Raw genomic sequence first — 21,187 nt, 5'->3', positions numbered from 1 at the left:
TACTGCATCGACGGGACTATACATAACTGTTTCTCTGACATGTTTACAGCCTGAGAGAGCTAAAATACACACTTATTAAAAGGCTCCCTTACGTATATTGTTGCCTTTTCTCTCAAATACATTAAGCACCGTTACGAAACCTCACCTTGTTATTTCTCAAAAAGCAATCCCTTACTTACTTTCTCTGTAAACTGATAAACACTCCGTTGACTCTGTTATAGTAAGAACACGGAGATATTTAGAGATGGTGATGAATTACCTCTGGGAATAATACATAGTAATAATATTTCACACTTCTGTAATCTTTTCACCCAAAAGCCATAAAACACTTGAATATCAGGGTAACTTTACAGACTATGAAAGAGGAAAGCAGAAGGTGAAATTAATTTTACTAAAGGAAATCCTAGAAAAGAGTCATAGTTACATTCCATAGAGTGTGGAACGTGTTTTCACTTTTGTCCTCTGTGTTGTGGTAAGTTTGACCCATACAGTTAGCAATGAAACTTGCTCAACTTCAGACACCACACAAATGGCACAGTTTATTATTCCTTAATTTTGAATCTTCTGGCCTCTGACATTTTCTGATCATCTTATTTCCTATCAGCATGACTAAATCCAAATTGGGCACAAGTCACCTATAATTTTTAGCCATGCTTTGTTACGCTGCTATCTTTTTTTGTTGTCTAGTAACTGTATCTCATATAATTTGATAACTAATTAAATATGCTAAATAAGTAAATGAAAAATCTACCCACTCTAGTTTCTAGTCCTATTATTAACATGCCCCTCTGAAATTTTCCAAAGACAAGAAACGAACTAAATTCTGATGACTCATTTAAAACTTAATCAAACTAAACCTAAAGGCATATTCTGCAAAACAAATACAACATGTACTAGCAAAAAATGTGCTGGGAACAGAGCTTATACCTGTTTTTTGTAGAATTCAATCTGCCAGACAACGTATAAAAGTTCATACACAGACATCCTGCTATTTCTTTCAAAGGAATAATAAAGTATAAGGCCAGACAGATTTATGTATGAGCAAAATCAATTCCTCTATAGCTTTGGCTGCCCTGAATCAAGTCGTATGAATACCCACATTAACATTCTGTTATTCAAAATGGGACCATTAATCATAATCATAAAACATAACACTTGAGACTGCTTCCAAAAATCTAGCCTTGCTTTTTGTCTCTATAAGTACCCTGTTCAGCCTATGAGAGAGACCTTAAGATTAAAAAAAATCCAAATAGTATTTTGTTAATGCATGTATATGTACGTGCAATAGTATCTTGGTTTACTTTAGCTTCTTTGAGGAATAAGGTTTTCACAGAAATTGCAGAATGAAAATTAGAAGCTATTTAGAGCAGCGCACCCCTTACTAAGGAGATACATAGTTATTTGAACTCTGAGCTACTTTTTTGCTAATTATCATACACAGCCAAACACAAAAAGTAGAACTGGTCTTCTTCTGGCACCCACAGGCTCCACTTTATTCCAGAATTCAAATTCTATTTATTTTTGCCTCCTCTCACAACAACAGTAAGAGACCCAAGAGAAACAGAAGAGCAAACCTTAATCCCTGCAACAGCAAGGATCCTGCCATTTTAGACAAGTTTGTGCAACGGATCCCTCAACAAATGTGTATTTATAAAGGCAGATGTGTGGTTGCAGTGTACGCAGGATGACCCAGTTATTCAAGTACTATTATTTTTAATTCAGCTATTTCAAGTACTTGTAGAACTGAACAAACAGTGGTACAAGTAGAGAAACTTTCTGAGAGACTTGCATAGCTGACAAACTTGCTGCAAGGAATCATTTTGTACTGGCATCATTTTCACCCTAACTTAACTTTCAACTATGAGGCTCAACAACGAATTTATGGGTTATGGTGCAGGACAGTACAACAGTCCACTACTAAAGCACAAAATGGTGAATCTGAGTCTAACAAAGGCAGCTATAGAAGAAATTTTAGGCATATCTCTTGAAATACCCTATCTGAATCCGGTTCTTTGCCGTTTTCACAGGAACTAACTTCGGGGCTTGGTTTGCGTCGTGAGGCTAAATGAAAGCAACATGTTGCAGTTTTGAACTAGCTTCAATGTTCAGTTCAATAATTTGATCTGCTGGGCCCACTCACTCATCTTGGCAGCAACTCTTTACCTCTTTGTACCTCAGTTTCCCACTCTATAAATGACAAAAAGGATACTGCTCTCTTTTTTCTGAAGTGTTTTGGAATCCACAGGTACTAGACAGATATCTTTACCATCTTTTGAATAAGCAGGATAAGTACCTACCGCCTCTACATATCAGGGAGAAGTCTGAAGTGGAGAAATGACTGTTAATAGCAACAATGAGGAGCATCCCTAGTGTAATTTCAAAACATACTGCCAGTACGTTGCTTCATAAGCCAGAAAAATATTCCATTGACATGGGTGTTTTAGGGAATGTTGCCACCACAGTCGCAACTGCAAAAAAACTGAGTCAGTCATCAGAATGACAGCAGTTAAAAGAAGTCATCAAGTTAATTCAAGGACAGGGGAGAAAGAAAATCTTACTTAGGTATGAAACCCAAAATATTACAGATGAACAGGGACATTACAGTCTTTAGCTCTGTATTAAACAACTTCCTCATAATGCTCAACTTCCGTAAACAGTGTGAGGGCTGTAAGTCTACTGTTCAGATTAATGCATACATTTAGAATACTTTACTGTGTCTTGTGTTTTAGAGTCCAAACTACTCGTTTTTCATAATTCGATTCAAAATTATATTACCTGCAGATAACTGTAAATCATTTCACACAGCAGGTCTGCAAAGCCAGCTACCTAAATCTCCAAGACATTTACTGATGCTGAGACTGGAAAGGAATGTCCCTTTACAAATGGACAGATGAAAAAGAAATCCAAATTACTTTTCAGATTCAAGTCATAAACTCACTTTTCTCAAAAACTAGTAGCAGTTTTTGGAAACAGAAAGAACTTCTACGTGCTTCTGTGATGTCAAAGACGAAATCTCTGCTTGTGGACGTACAATCTGTAGCAAGAACACACGTCTGCCAAGACTCTGGCATTGATGGTATTTTGTCTAGACAGCCTTTGAATGGGACTGACACAGGAACACTGCACATGGTTGAGGAAACTGAAACTTACGGAAGAGCTTTTCAAGACCTAGTCAACATACAGTGTTTTGGATATGTGCCTAACATCCTCCAACCGCGCCTCCTGGTATCCTCCTCAGGAATCTTAACAGTTTTTGTTTCTTCAAGTCTCCCAGTTGTCCCAGGAGACAGAAAGACAGATTTGCTTAGATAAGATGCTACCAGGGCCATTTGGACATAAGTAAAAATTGTCAACAAGTGGAGAAGTCTATGTGCTGGCCAGTCACTGAGAAAGGCATTCAAGTTGTTGAATTGTGAGTTATTTGGAGGGACTGAAGACTGTAAGGAATTGCTAACCTTTTCTCAACTATCGGACTTGACTATGAGAAACACAGGACAACTATTAGCTAAAGGACAGAATGCCTAGCTACAGTTGGTAACTGTTCTAGACATTTTATAAAGCACCACATATTTACCTTGACATTTTGGGCCATGACAGAAGTAGCCTGAACCATAAGCATGCTTTGATGGGAAGGTCCATATGAACTTGCCACAGACTGCAGGCTATAATTTTTGGGAAATGATGAATATCATATACCGTCAAATGTTATTTTCACTGTATGATAGCCTTAGTTCACTTAATCCTCAAGCAACTGTCAGGGCTAGGAGAACAGAGAAAAAGGTGAAGGAGACTCAAAGACAAGATCATTGGCTTTTAGCTTTAGTTGGTTCACTTCCAATTCAACTGCCACTAAAGTCTAACTTCTATTAATTAATATTACTGACAGCAGCCCAAAAGGAAAAAAAAATTAGATTCTAGTTTGCCTTCCAGAAAAAATCAGGCCTTAAGCTGCCCTTTTACAATCGCAGTAAAAGCACTGGTTATGGCTGTGGATCCTCAGAGATCCAGCAAATTTTTGGCACCCAACACACAAACTATCCTGGCTAAATGCAAAATACGGTAGGTGCTGCTTCTCCTAAAATAAAATATGGACCTTTGCTTAATCCTGATACAGAAATTTGCACACTTGACCTGCTAGGTTAATAGTGTTTGAGTTTGGTCTGCAAACTCACAAACTGGATATGAGGTGTGTAGGCAACAGTAGCAATACCTGTGAATCTACAATGAGGTTCTGAGAGAGGTTTTATCACTGGGAAGCACTGAAGTACTTGGATTTTGGGACTTTCCTGTAACTCGGCAGGAACTGCAAAATTTCTCGCCTATTTACACTGGATTTCAAAGAAAAAAACCTATTTTGATCTAGGTACTAGGTGTAAGCTGGCTATCGTATTCCTGAACCAGAATCCAAGTTTCTCCTCCCATCTCCTCTCTTCCTCCGACACCCTCTCCTCCAGTCTGCGCTAGGGGAACACTGTTGTGGCGGCAGCAAGGCGAGGAAGCGAAGGGCAAAAATAGCCACTGGCCAGCACCTGGTGTTTTCCAGCAGGCCAGCATGCTCGTGACTGTTCCAGATCTGGACCCTTATGAAGAAAAGTGAAATGCAACATCTTTTGTTTCGTAGGCTCGTTTATGGATTTGCAACCAAAACTAACTGGATCCGGCAAGTTGTGTTGCCCAACATTTTTTGTGTCACTCTCACACACTTGCACCTGTCGGGGACGGATTCCTCGGACAGGCCAACGGGAGCAAGGCATGTTTTCTATTTTGACAGCACACGGGAGCCAAACGCTGGGACCAGCTGGTTCTGGTGTTTACTGTCAGTCATTAAAGAAGGCGAAACACAGCATCAGCACTGCGGTGACAGGGCGTCAGGCGCGCCTTCCCCACGGCCGCTCACAGGCAGCAGCCCCTCGGCTTTGTCCGTGTCTTTCTCCGTTCAAACCACCCGGCTCCGCTGCCGCGGTGTCCGGCTGGCTCCTCTCCCGGCCGGCCCTGGAGTCACAACATGTCGCCGTCCCCGCTTTAAGGTCACCTCATGGCGCTGCCGTCGAGCAGGGCCGCCGCCTCCGGGGGCCGCGATGCGCCCGGCCCGCTCCCGCGCGGGGCCGCGGCCGTTCAACGGGCGGCCTGAGGGAGGGGGCAGGGCCACGGGCGCCGGGGGCACTTACCAGGTCTATGAAGGTCAGAAATTTCCAGCTGCCTCCATAGGTCTGATGCGCGGGCATGTCAATGGCCTTGTAATTGCACAGGATGGAGCAATAGGACAGGAGGATGGCGGCGCGCAGCACCTGGCAGGGCACCAGCGCCATGTTGCACGCTCCGCCGGGGCGGCGGCGGCGGCGGCGGCGGCGGTGGCGGGCTGCGAGCCAGCTCGGGGTGCACTTCCGTGTATGTGCCTGTGTCTGCCCGTGCGTGTGTGTGCGCCCCTGTGTGCGCGCCCCTGCGGGCGGGACTCCGAGCGCCTCCGCGCCACGCTCGGCCCCGGCCGGGGCGGAGCGGAGCGGAGGGGCCGCGCTGTGCGGCGGCGGGTGGCAGCGGCGCGGGGCAGGCGGGGTTGGAGGGCTGGCTGGCGGCGGCGGTGCCGGCGCTGCTGGCAGCAGCCCGGCTGGCGGGCTCGGCGCGCTCCTGGGCCGGGCAGGAAGAGGCCGTGCCGTTCCCGCAGGAGCGGAGGGGCATGCCCTTCCCCCGCCATCGCCCTCCGCCGCGCAGGCCGGCCGCCGGCAGGGCACGAGTGTGAGCACCGGCAGTACGTTATTTGCAGAACCCGGTTGCCCGCATTTTCGAGCGAAAAATACCATGCATCAGCGGTTACGGTTTTTAATTGGTGTATCGTGAAACGCTGTGGCGCGTACCTGCCTCCGTGGCAGCCCCCCCGCAGCGCCCGACCGCTGGCAGGGCCTACCGGGGGGCGGCGGGGCGCGGGGCCCGGCCGCCGTTGCCGCGGCGCGGGGCGGGCAGCCCCCCGCGGCACCAGCTGACTGCGCCACAGCCAATGGGCTGCGGGCTGAGGGCGCGCGGCGGCCGCGGGAGCAGGTGTCGCCGCCCCGCGGGGCCGTGTGGGGCCGGGGCCGGCGGTTCGGCGGGCGGCCGGGAGGGGCCGCCGGGCTGAAGGGGGGCCCTGGCCGTACGCCGTCTGCCGTGCTGCCGCCCCACGGTTACCGTACGCTGTCCAAACAGCTGCCCCGACGCGGAGAGCGTTTGTCCTTTCATGCGTGTTTCTGAGGCGCGGTCAAGTCCTGAGTGTTTCCATTCAGCGCACGCACACCCAGCTGCTAGAAGGGCGCTTTCCAATACCTGCAACCTCTGCAAGACAAGGACCTCGTTATCCCTGGATTAAAGCCTCGGGTGGAGTATCAGCGTTATAAAGATACTGTCTCAGCGGTGGACCTAATGGCGGCAACAGTGTTCCTGGTTGTAACTAACCTCTTGGTAATAGTGTCCCACGGAGCAGGAGGTCATCATGAAGGTTCATGCCCTCAGCTCTGACAGGTGGTGGCTTCCTGGTCCCTGAGGGGGCACAAAATATAGTGGGCTAGCAGAAGCAGCTAGTCCTGGTGACAGGAAAGACTTGGATCTCCACACTGCTCATGCTGGCTCTGAGGAGGCCCTGAGAACAAATCCTCTTCCTTTAGTCCGGGGGGAAATAAAATAAGTAGCAGGACACTGAAAAAAAATGCCATGGGAGGAAAATCAAGTGAAAGATGATGCTTGGGTAGGTGAGCACTGGTGTGATCTGAGGGATCAGTATTTATACCAGCCTTTGTCTTAAAGGCAATGAATGACCGTTTCTGTCAGCAGAGGTTTAATCACCAAAGGGATCCTTGATTGCTAGGAGGAACTGAGGTGGTCTTGTGCTTGGATTTCTACACCCTGAAAAAGAAAGGGTCTTGAAGTGCTTGATTGCATGGTAAATATTAAATTGCTCCACCATCTGGAAAAGTTATTTTAAAGGGAAAAAAACACCAGCAGTGATGTCTGGGCTTGGATAGACAAACTACTTCTATAAACGCCATCTCCCTACATCTGTCTTCTGAAATAAATATTTGAACAATAAGGTGCTTCATCATAGTTATGCTACTGGAAGGCTAAAGAAGTTAATGACTCTGCAGTGTGTTCCCTACTTTTATTCCATTACATAGAGTCAAAGCCTCTTCATCGGATATCCACTGTGCTCAAGTTCTGCAAAAATGAAGGACTGTTTAGGAGAACACACGCTAGCAGCTATCCTAGATGAGATTAGCACAGCTTAAGATCTCTGCTTATGCAGAGGAATTGTATGTCAGGCATGGACAAAGAATCCTCTAGAAGCACGGTACACAAATTTCCCACCGGATCCTTTAGGTTATTTTACCTTATCTTACCTGGGTTCACAGCCCCAGCAAGCACATTGGGCAATCAGACCCTTCTGTTGTTTGTGGCATGTATTTTAGTCTTACAGGCTGAAAGGGTTTGGTCTCATTGAAGTCTCAAGGTTCAGTGTAAGAGGTATCTGGGTGAAATGTAATGGTCTGCAACACAATGGGAGACCAGAGCAATGTCTGCACTACAACAGGAGACCAGACTAATAATGTTAGGGGTGTGCCCCAATACAAGTGGATCTGTAGAGCAGCACAGTTGTTGTTGAGGACCTGATGTCTGTACTGTATGTATTGCAGGAGGTTTCACTTCAGACTAGTTCTTATCTGGAGCTGTGGACTGAATATTCGTTAGTGGCTGGAGTGCATTAAGTAAACCCCTGGAGCACATCTTCTGGTTTGGTTTTATTCAAAAGGAATCCATCTTGCTTTCTGAAACTGTTTCAAGTTATAAAGCAAAGCTCAGTATAAGTCCAGATGATCAGGAGATTTACGCTTCATTTGAACTATAGTGCTACTGTAGAGGCACCCTTAGTGTGCAAGTCTCGCTGGACTTGAGCTTTGTAAGCTCTCAAAGGCAAGTTGCTCTGTGTGGAGCTCCACAGCGTGACTGATTACGTACCCCTGCAGACTCTTGTGTCTTGTGATCAGCCTCTGACAGGAAGAGTTTGGGGCTGTCTAAGCCTTAGGCAGTCTGTCCCCTACTTTTCTAACTGCACCTTCTCCTATGATGTACAGGAACTCACTCCTTGGGTCACCTCTATGTCACTAACATGGCATCGCAGACATTAATACTCACTGGACATAACTTGATAAATGGCATTCTCGGTTTGCCTTTTAGTCACGTGCATTTAAACATCCTCCAGGGTTACAGCATCCTCAAAACTTACAGAAAAACTGCCCAGGCTTTTTGGAGCCCCATTTGAATGCTCGTCAGTTCTACTCTTTGCTCTTCCATAGAAATCTCTGCAAAGCCTACAGAAAATCTTAACCTTATACAAAGAAAAACTTTCACTCAGCCTTGTAAGCCAAGGTGAAAGTCTAAATGAAGCAGAATGTATAAACACTCTTGTTCCCCATTTTTTTTCTTTCAGCCAAGAAAATCTCAAGGCAGGCTAACTAACATGCCAGGCTCAGCCAAGCTTCTTCCTGGTCAAAGACACTTCTTTATTACGCATTTCTAGACCTTTGAAAGGAAACGTAACTCCTTTGTGGGTGGGTTCTTTGTGCCTGTGTCCTTTCTAAAGAAGTATCTGTTGAATCTCTGGACAGTATTATAATAAGGGCTAATTAGATTGTAGGCTGCCATTAGCCTTTATGTGCTACTGTGGACTTTATACTCCCTGTCTATTGAGAGACAAGCAGCAAAGTCTTTTGTGACTGTGGTTAAAATGGGTTTGCTGTGGATTTTATTTTCCTTTGCATTTGGTCTTAATTTTTTTCAGCAAAGTAAAAATGAGAAGTTTCCTAATTTGCCCTTTATATTGCTATATGAATGCAACTTTTTGGTACTTTGTAAAATGTTTACATTTCAGGTTTTTGATTACGTGTATAAATCATAGTAAGGTAGACTATAAACATGTAAAATACGATATTCAGTGCTAGCCTGTGATTTTTCAGATCTTGATGTTTAAATACTTGTTTGTATGTAAACTGTGGAAAGCCTCAACTGAATTTTTATAAGTCACATACTGTAAGTTTGTTTGAAAGTGGGAGTTTGACATGGGTCATACTTGTCATTCAGCAGAGATGAGAAACAGCTTCAGAAAGAAGAGAGAGTCCAAAGCACTCCCATGGGATGGGAGATGTTAAATGCTGTCTACTACAGGGGGGTGAAGTAAGATGCCTAAATATCTGTCGGAGAACTGACTGGAAAAAACTAAAAAGGTGTGTTTTCCATCCAGTTGTTAATATAAAATGAGTAGCATGATGGTTTTGCTACTTGGCACCTTGGCAGAATAAAGTGTAACATCTTGGAGTCCAAGCTTTAATCTTTTCTACGCAGGCTAGCAGATGAGAATGCTTAAGAGTTTTTTGGTGGTTGTGGTTTTTGTTGTTTTTTTTTCTTTTTTAAACAAATAACATTTGAATTTCTGAACAGCATTGTATTTTGTGAATATCAAAGATATTGGTGAATATTGGTGAATGATCTCTGAGAGATGTTTTGAGACCCGTGAGGTGCCTTTTCTTAAGCAATTGCTTTAAATGCAAAGGAGTTGTTTACAAGGAAATATGCCACAAGCAGTTGCCTCCAAAGCAATAATAATAAGCATAATAATGTATGCTTGAACTCAAAGGAAATTGGTAATACTGCCTCACCACAATGTGTTCACAGTGATGCACCTGATACTGCAATTTCTAATATTTGAGGCAGAGTGTACAAACTGTGCCAAGGTAAGTGTACTTGGATGTGTGGGAGTGTGACTCCCACATAAGCGGGCATGCAAAAATTAAGCTTCCTTGCAATGGACATAAGTGAAATTATCGAAACATTGCAAGTTAAAAATCAACAGAAAAGTATTGAAAAAAAGCTTGCCTGTGACTGAGAGAAGAATTTTTAGAAATGTTCTCAGTTGATATGTATATATTTAATATATAGCTCTTTGGATAGTTGGATGAACTATCACTTGGGTAGTAAATGGCCCCACATATCAAAATCTTTGGTAAAGATGGTTATCTGCTGTCACTGAGCCCATTGTAATACTACTAATAAAGTTTAGGCAAGTTTTTATTTCTTCATTTACTTTGAAGAGATATAGATGATAAAAATTGAAGGACGGAAAAAAAAAGATAATAAAAATGAAAAGAACACATTTATACCAGGTATAAAGAGCAATGTGTTTAATAAGACTTCTGGAGCTACTTGTTTGTATGATGACCGATTATTGCCAATTTAGTTTCAAGTTTAGGTTTAAGAATAACAGTGAAGTTACTAATTTGGCATATTTTGTACTAAGTATTCTACAATATATGTATCTATATGTATTTAACAACGGGAAATAGAGCTGGAGCAGAAATGGCCAGGGGATAAGTGGAACAAAGTTTGGGGCAGCTGGAAATTCATTCATCCTCTCTGCAAGTTAAACTTTGCTTTATCCTGAAAGACCATGAACTTTCTTGCTATAAAGGAGAAATGAGCAGATAAAACTTGCTGCATTCATCTTCCCTGTTAAGTTAGAATTTCCCAAAGTGATGATTTTATAAAGAAAAAGCCTTATTGTACAAATCAGGAGTTTTGAATATGTAAGTGAAGCGGGGACTGTGTAAGCAGATTAACTTTTCTTCACATTTAGATCAGATACATTGTGTGCAACAAAGCTGTTTCACAGTAAGGATTTTGTATCTTAATTTCATATGCTTTCTGCTGATTACATCGGTGTTAATGCAGGAAGGGAAGGCAGGTAATAGGCCTCTGAGGTGCAGAAGAGCAATGCTGATTGGGAGTATTCTACCTGCCCACAGATGATGTGGCCCCCTGTAAACCAGAGCAAACATTCTTCTGCTGTAGCATACAATCTCACAGAGGGATGTAGCATTTGCGAAATGGTTTAGATACACGCAGTGCACAATTATAAATTACCCGCTGTCCTGTTTTAAGAGCTTATCCCTTACACTACATCTACCTATCATCAAATTCTTGAACAGACTGGATATGCAGTATTGTTTAGGAATATCAGTGAAAATTAAAAAAGCAGAACTGCTTGCCATGGGGAAATGTGAGTCAGCTTCTTATGCATTAAAAATGTGCAAAAGAAGACAAAATTTCCACAAATAATTATAAAGCCAGAAACCCTGCGCGTAACTGCGTACTGAGTGTCTGCTTTCTCTTAGACCCTCTTGATAGAAGACAGTCCTGACAACAATTGTTGCCAGGTACCTTTGAAACACATGAAATTCCATCTAAACATAAGAAAATGCTGTTTACTGTCAGGATGGTTGAACATGGGAACAGGTTGCCCAGAGAGGCTGTGGACTCTACATTTATGGAGATACTAAAAACCCAACTAGGACACGGTCCTGGGCAACCTGCAGTAGCTGACCCTGCTTGAACAGGGGGGATCAACTAGATGATTTCAAGAGGTCCCTTCCAACCTCAACAATTCTGTGATGCTGTAGTGTAAATGGAGGTACATATGTGACTAATGTATAACTCACCAAGTTTGCCTCAACTTTCTAGATTATCTTGTTAAAATCAGCTCTCTGGTGTCTTAAATCCTCTAAGTGCATCACCATGCTACCTCCTCCGAACACCTGGGCAAAGGGATTAGAGGTGGGACGAGAAACAAGGAATAGGAATGATGCAGGTGCCCCACACCACTTCTGTAGCATTGCCTGCATAAAAGAGCTATGTTATTGTTAATTTGTGCTGGAGATTTAATATATGTAGTTTATGAATTGAATTGGAATAAATCTCTACCCCTAAATCACCGATCAAAAGTTGTAGAATTATTTATCTGCACCCTATCTCTACCCCAAATTCTCATCCATAAAACTGGACTAGTAAAACTTTGTCTTGTGTCCTGACTGAAAGTTCATCTCAGAAAGAACTATTTCTTCATTTATTTTAAAATTATAAATATGTAATTATACTAACCCAGTTACATCTTGGACTTCTGAGGAAACCCGAGATGATATAAAAAAATACAGTCTTTTCTTGAACAAACAACAGATTCTTTTCTGTGACAACTAACTCTAATGGGCAGCACTGCAAAACAGAGCAAATGTGAAGTATCTTCTATTGTGAATCGGTGAATAATTTTCTGGTTCAGCTGCAGTAAGGTTTAACTGACCAAGGGAGAGCAGTAATATACACCTAATAAAACAGCCAGGATACAGAGGGCATTTCATTCAGTAGCAGAGGGACAGCACTGGCTAGCAAGGACAATAGTAACCAAATACCCGTCTCAAAGATTTGGCATAGCCAGTTTTTTAACTAGTTTGGCTTTGATGACTTTGCAGAAGCTTGTATTGCGTTTGGGCTGCCAAGCAAACCTGGAGGTGCCTACTGTCATCTGCTAGCCCCCCTGCAGGAGATGCTTATTCTTGCCAACTCCTCCTTTCTTGGTAGGAGTGACTCTCAGCAGAACGCCACGCTTCTGGCTTTTTACGATCTGCCAGACAATACAGCAGTAACCAGGCTCTCTCTGTCACCAGCTGGAAGCTGTTGTTCTATCTAATTTTTTATTCTAGTGCTCATGCTCAAAATGTCTTTTACACAACTTGTAGAAGCTGTCATTTTCAGTATGTGTCTTTCCCTTTGATACAATCTGCTGCTGAAAGCTCACATTTCTCTGGGCTAACAATGGCAGGGGGTCTCTACCGTACTGTGATGATATTGCACTACAGATGGATCCATAGGATGGTTTTCCTGGATACTGATGCTTTTTTTGTTCCTCCATGTATCATAAATGTTTGGCCAAAGCTGATTCATATTCTGGAAAAGTAGAACATTGAACAAGAAATCTTTGGGTAAGGTACCTTCAGGACTCCGGAGTATCCTTTTTTCCCTGCCTTCTCCCTTTTTAGTTCAGTCCATGGCTATGCTGATGGATTAAATCCCTTCCTTCTTCACTCATTTACACTCTCCCAGCTTCCTTTCAAATCTTGTTCTTAGACACACAAAGCCACTGTGGATATAGTAGACAGAAAACTGTTCCTTTAATTTCCTCACTTATTAACCTGCCATGTGTCTGTATTTCCATAACTAAAAGAATCTTTTAAAATCAGCTTGAAAAAAAAGATCCACAATAAATATCTGAAAATGTACTTGAAAAGGGAGACAAACACAATACTGATGTGATACAAAAACTAAATTGCAAACTGGGTTTAGGGAAACAACTATAAATAACTTTCTTTATTGTTTGTTCACCTTTGCATATTTTTATAGTCTGATGTTCATTTGAGATTAATTGCAGAGGATAGAATGATAATATGCTTTAAAGAAGAAAAGTACGGGAGAAGCAGGAGGTCTAGACCAACCTTCAGAAAGAAACCAGCTGTAGAATAGTGCATACTTGAACTCTTAGATAAATTGCCACAAACACATATGTGAATAAACGAACACATTGAAATGACTTTGAACTTTCTCACAACCACCTTTTTCTGTATTATGTTTATCACTACCCACTTGCTGGAACAAAAATAAAAATCAGCTACATCATGGGAATTTCTCTACAAGTGAATGAAATAATAATAATCCTTGCTTTCCTGAATGACAGCACTGTTGCAAAATATACATAACCACTGCAGAGGACACACTGGAATAATGGGTGTTTGCAAAGAAAAACTAGTACTTAATATCCTTGGGAAAAGTTTGGCTGCCACAGCTCCTGCCCCCGAACCTCAGATTCAGTAACTGAGTGGACTAACCACAAGTCACTTTGCCATTGTTTTCTGTTTATAGAAGGAACACAACTGTGTACACTTCACAGATGCATCATGAAGGAGTTTAAGCAGATGTGAAGCACTGTTATTACAAGGCTTAGCAGTATGATTGCTAGCTAATAAAGTGCAATCGAATAAACCAGAAGAAAAGACTGAATTAGGATGTCTTTGCTGGAAGTAATCTTGGAGACTGTAAATATGATAATTAGGATACCTTTGAAAGCCTTTAGGTACCTTTTTGGAGTATATTAGCTGGTAAATCTGACTAGTTAATCTAGTAATTGGCAATTCCTAGGGATAATTGAAAATGCACAAGACTTCAATTTTTTGCCAAAATATTAATGTGAATGGGGACAGAAAAAATCCTGTTTATGAACATTTTGTAAAAAATCTAGCCTATTTTCAAGCATCTTCAAATCTTGCATGTACTTATGCAGCCACTGACCTAGCAGCTTTATCACTTATGAGCAGCCCAGATGGCACACTGGGATTCAGAACCCAATCTAAATCCTTGGAAGACTCCATTTAGTTTTGGCTGGTTTAGTTTAATCACCTAAGCAGTCCAAGGTTTGAGAATTTTTTTTGTTGTTTTGTTTGTTTGTTTGTTTGTTGTTGGCATCCTAATATAAGAGATGTCCTTCTTATCAGAGTAAATGATATCATGAATTTTTCCAGCAATGATTGGAGAGAGGGATTTTTAAAATTTCAGGCATTCCTGATGGAAGCTGAGGAAATGTCATATTTTTCACCTTGTCACTGAAAACATATCCAAGTGTGTCTATTACCATGGTAAGGGACTCAATTTGGGACAACAGCTTGCTGATAGAACTGAACAGAGTATAATGGATTCAGATGGAAGAAATCCACAACTCCCTTTCAGGGCCAACATGCCTGGTTAATACCTTATTAACTGAAACATAATGATGTGTCTCCTCTTGGGAATTACTGGTCTGTGATGAGGATGGGGTGTAATGCAGGTGAATGCAAACTACTAACATTCAGTATAAATTTTAAATGGTTACCTAAGTCCCTATGAACTGAAGCATCTTAATGTAGAAGTCATCTTTTTAAGATATTGAATACACTGGGAACACTTAAGTACTATGTGTTTTCCACTTATTTGATATAGTTCTTCTATCCTTCACGAATAAATTAGCATGCCTGTATCACCCTATACTACTTTTATTAGAATTAGTCTATCAACAGTTTCCTGATTCAACTAACCATCTAAATTTGTGTCCAGTTTTCATACCTTCAGGGGGTCTGAGGTGAAAATTTGACCCTTCTTCTTCTGAATTTAATGATACAGCTTCCACTGATAATGATACATGATCAAGCCTGAGCTCATGTAACATATTTATTCAAGGCCCGTGTTCTGGCATCATTAAAACATTAAAACCAATGCATAGAGTGTAGTTTCTGTGCCACAACTGGTACACAATACATTTTGAGTAACATCATTCTTCTCTCAGTATAAGCAGATATTCTTAGTTTTCACTAATGTGCCAGTAAATTGAAAGGGAAAAGAAATAAATGAGCAGAATATTAAAGCAAAACAAAAAGCCACTCCGAAAGAAAGCGTGCATGCAAATGAACGTATGTGGTAGTGGCAGGAAGCGATTGCGTCCTAAGTCCTCTGCCTTTTTTCCAGGTTTTGCATTATTCTCTAAACTCGAAAATCATAGCGATAGAATAAATAATTCTCATAAAACCAAAGCAAAAGCCAGTGTTATTAGGTTGAGCAGATATACCATGTGGAGTTTGTTACCATTTGCTAATTTTCAATTCGTTTATTAAGATCAGCTCTCATTTTTTAATTTTCAGTAATCAGCGTCGCTCTGTTATGAAAGCACCTCTGCTGTCTAGACAGTACATACTCATTTATGTGATAAATAATGGATAAACACTGAGCGTGCCATTAGCCGTTAATGCAGTAGATTGATTCCCTGCAGCACATACTCTCCATCCTTGTTTTAGCACTTATGCCACCTGTCTCTTGCACTTACTGTATGATGCTTCAATAATGCGAATGGGGTTCCCTGATCATTCTTAATTTAGCTCATTTTTATCATCACATAAGTAGACTGGCATTACTATGACAGATGTGCAAATCAAAAGGGGCCTCACTGCTACCTTTATGATTGCTATCACTATGCTATCCAATGTTTTTAGCACAATACAGATTACTTGCGGATAACCAGAATCAGTAGACCTATTTTCTTCACCTGCTGAAGTTCTGTGAGGGCAGTCAAGCACATGGATAAAGGGTATTCAGGGAACATAATATTTTTCATTTTCAAAATATCTTTGACACGATTCCACACCAGTGGTTATTACAAAAGGTAATTTTCCATGGGGATGGAGGAGATGTTCTTTTATGGACTGAAAGCTGGTGAAAGGTTTGGGAACAAAAGAGTTTTTGATGATCACTACTATGGGTGGGGTCAGTTTCTGGGGTTCAGTGATTTAACCAGTTTTATTCAACACCTTCATCAGTGACATGTAGTAGGATGTATGCAGTGAATTCTCCAAGACTTCTTTTTGGGCAATGAAGTGCAATGCTAATAATAAGGAACACCAGATACAACTTGCTAAGTTTGTTTCTTGGCAAGCAGGTGTCATACTAGCTTCAGTGCAGACTCTATGGAAAAATAACCTAAACTCTGTGCCTGCACAATGTGATCTGGAAAGTTTTAACTCAGAGAAGTTGCCATTGACACTTCCTTGAAGCCATCAGATCAATGTGAGGTGGCAGCCAAAAGAGCCAATAAAATGTACATCATCAGGAAGGGTATTGAGAACATGACAAGAAACACATTGCCATTTTTTAAGATGTCCGTGCACACACATTGTAGGTACCATGTGCTGCTTCAGGCACCACAGCTCAAGAAGACATGGTGGAATCAGAAAAGATATGGAGAAAGCAGCTAAAATGGTTAAGGAGAAAGAGCAGCTGTCTCATAAGAGACTAAAAAAACCTGCATATTTTCACTTAGGAAAGAAGAGGGTTGAGGGATGTATGACATAAATCATGAAGATGACACAATACTAAAACTAAGAGACAGTCAATGAAACTAGAACATTAGTCTAAAATGTATTTTAAAAGTACTACTTTACAAAGTAGGTAGTAAATCTCTAGAAAATGTTGCCTCTCCCAAAATTGTATCTCCTTCTGATACAGTTGGAGAGAGAATGTTGAGCTAAATGGACCACTTTTAAGGGTCATTTTTATTCTTTATGGGCCATTTTTATTCTTACATTCTTGTGCAGCATTTGAGGCTAACCTAGGGAAGGAAGCACCCCACTTGCACACCTTTTTCACAGTTTTCAGTCAAAAACATGAAAATATGGAAATATGCTTCACACACACAACGCAAAGATAGATCAGCAGACTAGAGATGCTGCAGAAGTCAAATGTGTGTCCCACAAATAAAAAAGTCAAAGGCCAGGGCAGTAGATGAAGTACACGGGAGATGAGGAAAACAGAGTTTTTAGCCGTGCTAAAGTCTGTGGATGAACAAGCTATAAACAAGTTTTCTGCATGATGCAGTGGTGTGCCTCAGTATTGTTGATGCACAATAGTTGACTGATGTGAGTGTTGTTATTCTTATGTGCTTTGGACATTTTTGACCCATGACAATGCGTCAGATATGGCACAGTGATAGATCAAGGCAAGAATGTCTGTGGCAGATCCATGATTACATGTGTGTAAGTAGAAATTTGTGATTGTCATGTGATTCATTATGTACTGATTGTTCCACAGTGTTTACATATAAATTTGTTATAAAATACTTGTATATGATTCAGTCAAATAAAATTCTGTTGTAGATTCTAGCAGTCTAACTAATGATATATTTTTTTTCTTACACAGGGCCTTTGTGTTTACTGGGTGGTGTTCTAAAGATGCTTCTTGCTTTTGATAGCACATTGCATTTCATCTCTTTATGTGGATTACAATATTCAAGTCCTGCTATCCTGTTTTGCATCGTTTCCCCAATTCCTAGTGTTCAAAGTGAGAGGTCTGTGGCTGCAACTGGATAATGAATTACCATCTAACTGTTGGTCTGTAAGGAGATAAACTTAAATGTGAAAAACCTTTTTGTTTGATCTGTGACTTTTATTGTAGGAAAGACGGGTGAGGGAAAGCAGAGGAAAGGATGGACACAAGCAACTGGAAGATGAACTCTTTTCCCTGAATAATCCAGGGGTTAAAGCAATCACCAAGTATATGAGAAAGTTTGGTTCAGTACTTCCCAGTAGCAGAACAGGCTAGAATCTTAGCTCCCACTTCTTATTCTCTCCAACATGCTAGGGGATATGTTTGGGTGGGGAAGGATTCTTTTAATTATTTTTGGTGACTGTGTATTTTGTATAAATAAGAAAATACTCTTTATTTTGGAGATTAGCGTTCAGGTTTCATCTCTGAAGCAGGACTGAGGGCTTATTGTGATGTTGACTGCTGATGGCTTGTTTTATGCAAAGGAAAAAGTGTCAGCAGTAGAAAATTCAACTACCCTATAGCTTAGCCATCAAGGCTCTCACGTAAAGATAGGGGGAGAGCTAGTTTGAATCTACTGTCTGCCTCATTCATGTATACCTGTGACTTTTTAGCCTTGTAGTTGGGTTACTCACTCAGGCAAAGAACTGAACTTGTGTTGCTCATATCTTGGGTAAGCATTTTGACCCTTAAGTTATTAACTAAAAAAGGGGGAGGAAGGGGAAGAAGGGGAAGGGAAAAGCTCCCTTATTCCTGTTCTGTGAATACAATCCTCCCCACTTCTCAAAAGCACCTTGCAGTCAAAAGGATTCAAGCATTTGAACAAATATTTGCAAATAATTTCAAGACTATTAAAAATGCATTTTCATGCATTCAATATTCCTTTTTTACTTGCTTAATTCTACATAGGCACAGCTAACTCATTTTCCCCCTGGATGGGCACATGTGACTTTCCTGAACACATGAAAGATTGTTAGCAGAGAAAACCATCTTTAAAAAATAGCCCTACTGAGAACACAGTAAAAGCTCATTTGTGCCTTAATATGCCAGAGCCAAGAACTATGCAGTATGGCCAGAGGTGTCAGGAGGTCTCCAGCACTTACAGCTGTAGTCCAAAGGAGCTAAGCATGTGAAACAGTCAGATTAGTGTAAATATATAACAGAAATAGAGGGATCCAATCTAACACATCTCTTGAGTTCCACATACTCTGAGACAGTTCTCCAGATTCAATTCCTCACAGGGAAAATTGCTACTAGAAGGTATTTATTCAGGAAGAATTACTACATCTTCTTCTCAAGTCCATTTGTCTTTTCTGTGGACACAATGGAAAATTAATTTTTTTGAAAGGCTATGAGTCAGAAAACTGACTCGTTTCTTGCCAGCACTTCATCTTGCAGAACTATTAATATAAGAATATTAGATATTAAAATTGAAGTTCATGAGGAAGATTTCAAAGCAGTACCACTGCAACAAAACCAAACATTGGGATGAATGTTGTTATTGAAAATTAGACAATTATTGCTTGCCAGAAGAACATCATTCACCAGCAGTACCAGAAAATTCAGTGTGTATGGCTAAAGCTTGACTGGCAGGGCTTAAACAAAAGTTCAGTAAGAAATCAAAAACCTTGCTAATGCCACGGAGATGCAAGGAAGCTGCCTTCTTCTACCTACATTTCATGTTATTTTTTTATGCAAAACAAAGACTGCCTTGGTTGAAGATATAGGTCATGTTAGTCACACTGGTCACTGCATTAAGCCATGTAAGCAACGATTTGGGTTTCCATTAATAATAATGTTCTTCCTTGGTTAAGAGTAGTCCCCAGACACGGCCCATGGAACCGGTACTTGACACTATCTCCTCTCTTGGTAACAACAACCTCCTTGTCCAGAGAAAGAGTTTCCCTTCTCATGAAAATATAGACTGGACTAACTAGAAAATACGCCCTGTTGGGGCTGTTGACAACACCAAGAGCAAAATCTCTGCCTGTTCAGATAAGCCAGAAGGTTCCTGCCCCACCAGTATCTCGACTAATGGTTGCTTCCTAGAGAGACTGATTTTCATCTAGGTTGCAGCAAAGTTCTCCTGCAAGAGATGTTTCCTCACCAGCAGGTCAGGCCCACGACCAACTGGCTAGGTCTGCCCCAGCCTAGACTCCTACTTCCCCAGCCATGGTCCTGCATGCCTGGCTGCAAGCATGGCCGGAGCCGGCCTTGAGAGCGTGTGGTGCTCTGCCTGCCAGGGGATGACAAACAGGCTTGTGCGGGTGTCGTGGTTTGAGCCAGCAGGCAGCCAAACACCACACAGCCGCTCGCTCAGTCCCCGCCCAACCCCTGCAGTGGGATGGGGAGAGCATTGGAAGGGTAAGAGTGAGAAAAACTCATGGGTAGAGATAAAGACAGTTTAATAGAACAGAAAAGGAAGGGAAAATAGTAATAATAATAATAATGGTAATAATAGAATATACAAAATGAGCGATGCACAGTGCAATTGCTCACCACCCACGCTGGCTGATAACGAAGGAACGATCACTACTTCCTGGAACACCTACCATTCATATACTGAGCATGACGTCACATGGTATGGAATACCCCGTTGGCCAGCTGGGCCAGCTGTCCTGGCTATGCTCCCTCCCAGTCTCTTGTGCGCTTGGCAGAGCATGGGAAGCTGAATGTCCTTGACTAGCAGGGTACTTAGCAACAACTGAACACATCAGTGTGTTATCAACATTCTTCTCATACTAATCCAAAACACAGCACTAGGAAGAAATTTAACTCTATCCCAGCCAAAACCAGGACAGTGGGCCATCAGCTGCCGTCTGCAGGCCACCTGCGGAGCAGCCGTGCAGGGAGAAAGCAGACGGGGCCGGGAGCACGCCCTGGTCGTGGCGACTCCAGGGGCAGCTCTGTCGCTGGGGCACGGGCACCGATCCCCCTCCCCGAGAAGTTCCTCATCCCTGGGAGTTTGGGCCTGGAGGTGCGCCTCTGAGTAAGTCACAGGGGTCGAGATCTGCTTGAAGTAAATCTGGAGAAGGACCAGTGCTCCCACTGTCCCTTCAACTTTCCCTCTCCCATTCAGGATGGAAAGAAGTGCAGGACCACACTGACAGCCACAGCTTACAGGGTTCCTGCTCAACCCCAGGGCAACCTCACCAGAGGAAACCAGGCAATGTATTTATCTTTGCTGCATCAAGAGTACATCATAAAGTACTCTTAAATAATGTAATTCAGTTGATCACTGAATGTCCTTTTGCTGAAAAAGAGGACTAAAATGTGAAAGACTAAATGAAGTTGGCATGTCTCTGTCTCTATATATGCACAAACTGATTTGACTGTAGTAAAACATAGCAAAAAAGATCAGAATGTAAATCCATTCAGTTTAACCAACAAAAACTATTTCCTCAAAGGACTGTCAGAAAAGGATTCACTTTTATTTAATCTATTCATTTTG

The 21,187-nt window shown here is 41.9% G+C and overlaps 2 protein-coding genes across 21 annotated transcripts in view; both read right to left on the bottom strand.

Moving 5' to 3' along the window:
- The window catches only part of AIG1 (androgen induced 1), a 129,847-nt gene extending 124,231 nt beyond the window's left edge, over nt 1-5,616 (bottom strand). For 8 of the 20 annotated variants that reach the window (XR_012673009.1, XR_012673012.1, XR_012673014.1 and 5 more), the window contains exon 1: nt 5,169-5,482. Coding sequence is in view for 14 of the 20 variants with exons in the window: in XM_075145984.1 (XP_075002085.1) it covers nt 5,169-5,309 (141 nt within the window). In the remaining 6 variants the exon portion in view is untranslated. The other 12 variants (XR_012673011.1, XR_012673010.1, XM_075145983.1 and 9 more) reach the window with 7 other exon arrangements.
- PEX3 (peroxisomal biogenesis factor 3) overlaps nt 1-21,187 on the bottom strand; it is a 261,856-nt gene that overhangs the window by 187,111 nt on the left and 53,558 nt on the right. The window lies entirely within an intron of this gene.

The sequence above is a fragment of the Calonectris borealis genome, chromosome 3, assembly GCF_964195595.1.
Source record: "Calonectris borealis chromosome 3, bCalBor7.hap1.2, whole genome shotgun sequence".
NCBI lineage: Eukaryota > Metazoa > Chordata > Aves > Procellariiformes > Procellariidae > Calonectris > Calonectris borealis.
The sequence above is the reverse complement of the archived record's forward strand: the minus strand, read 5'-3'. Positions and strand labels throughout refer to the sequence as shown.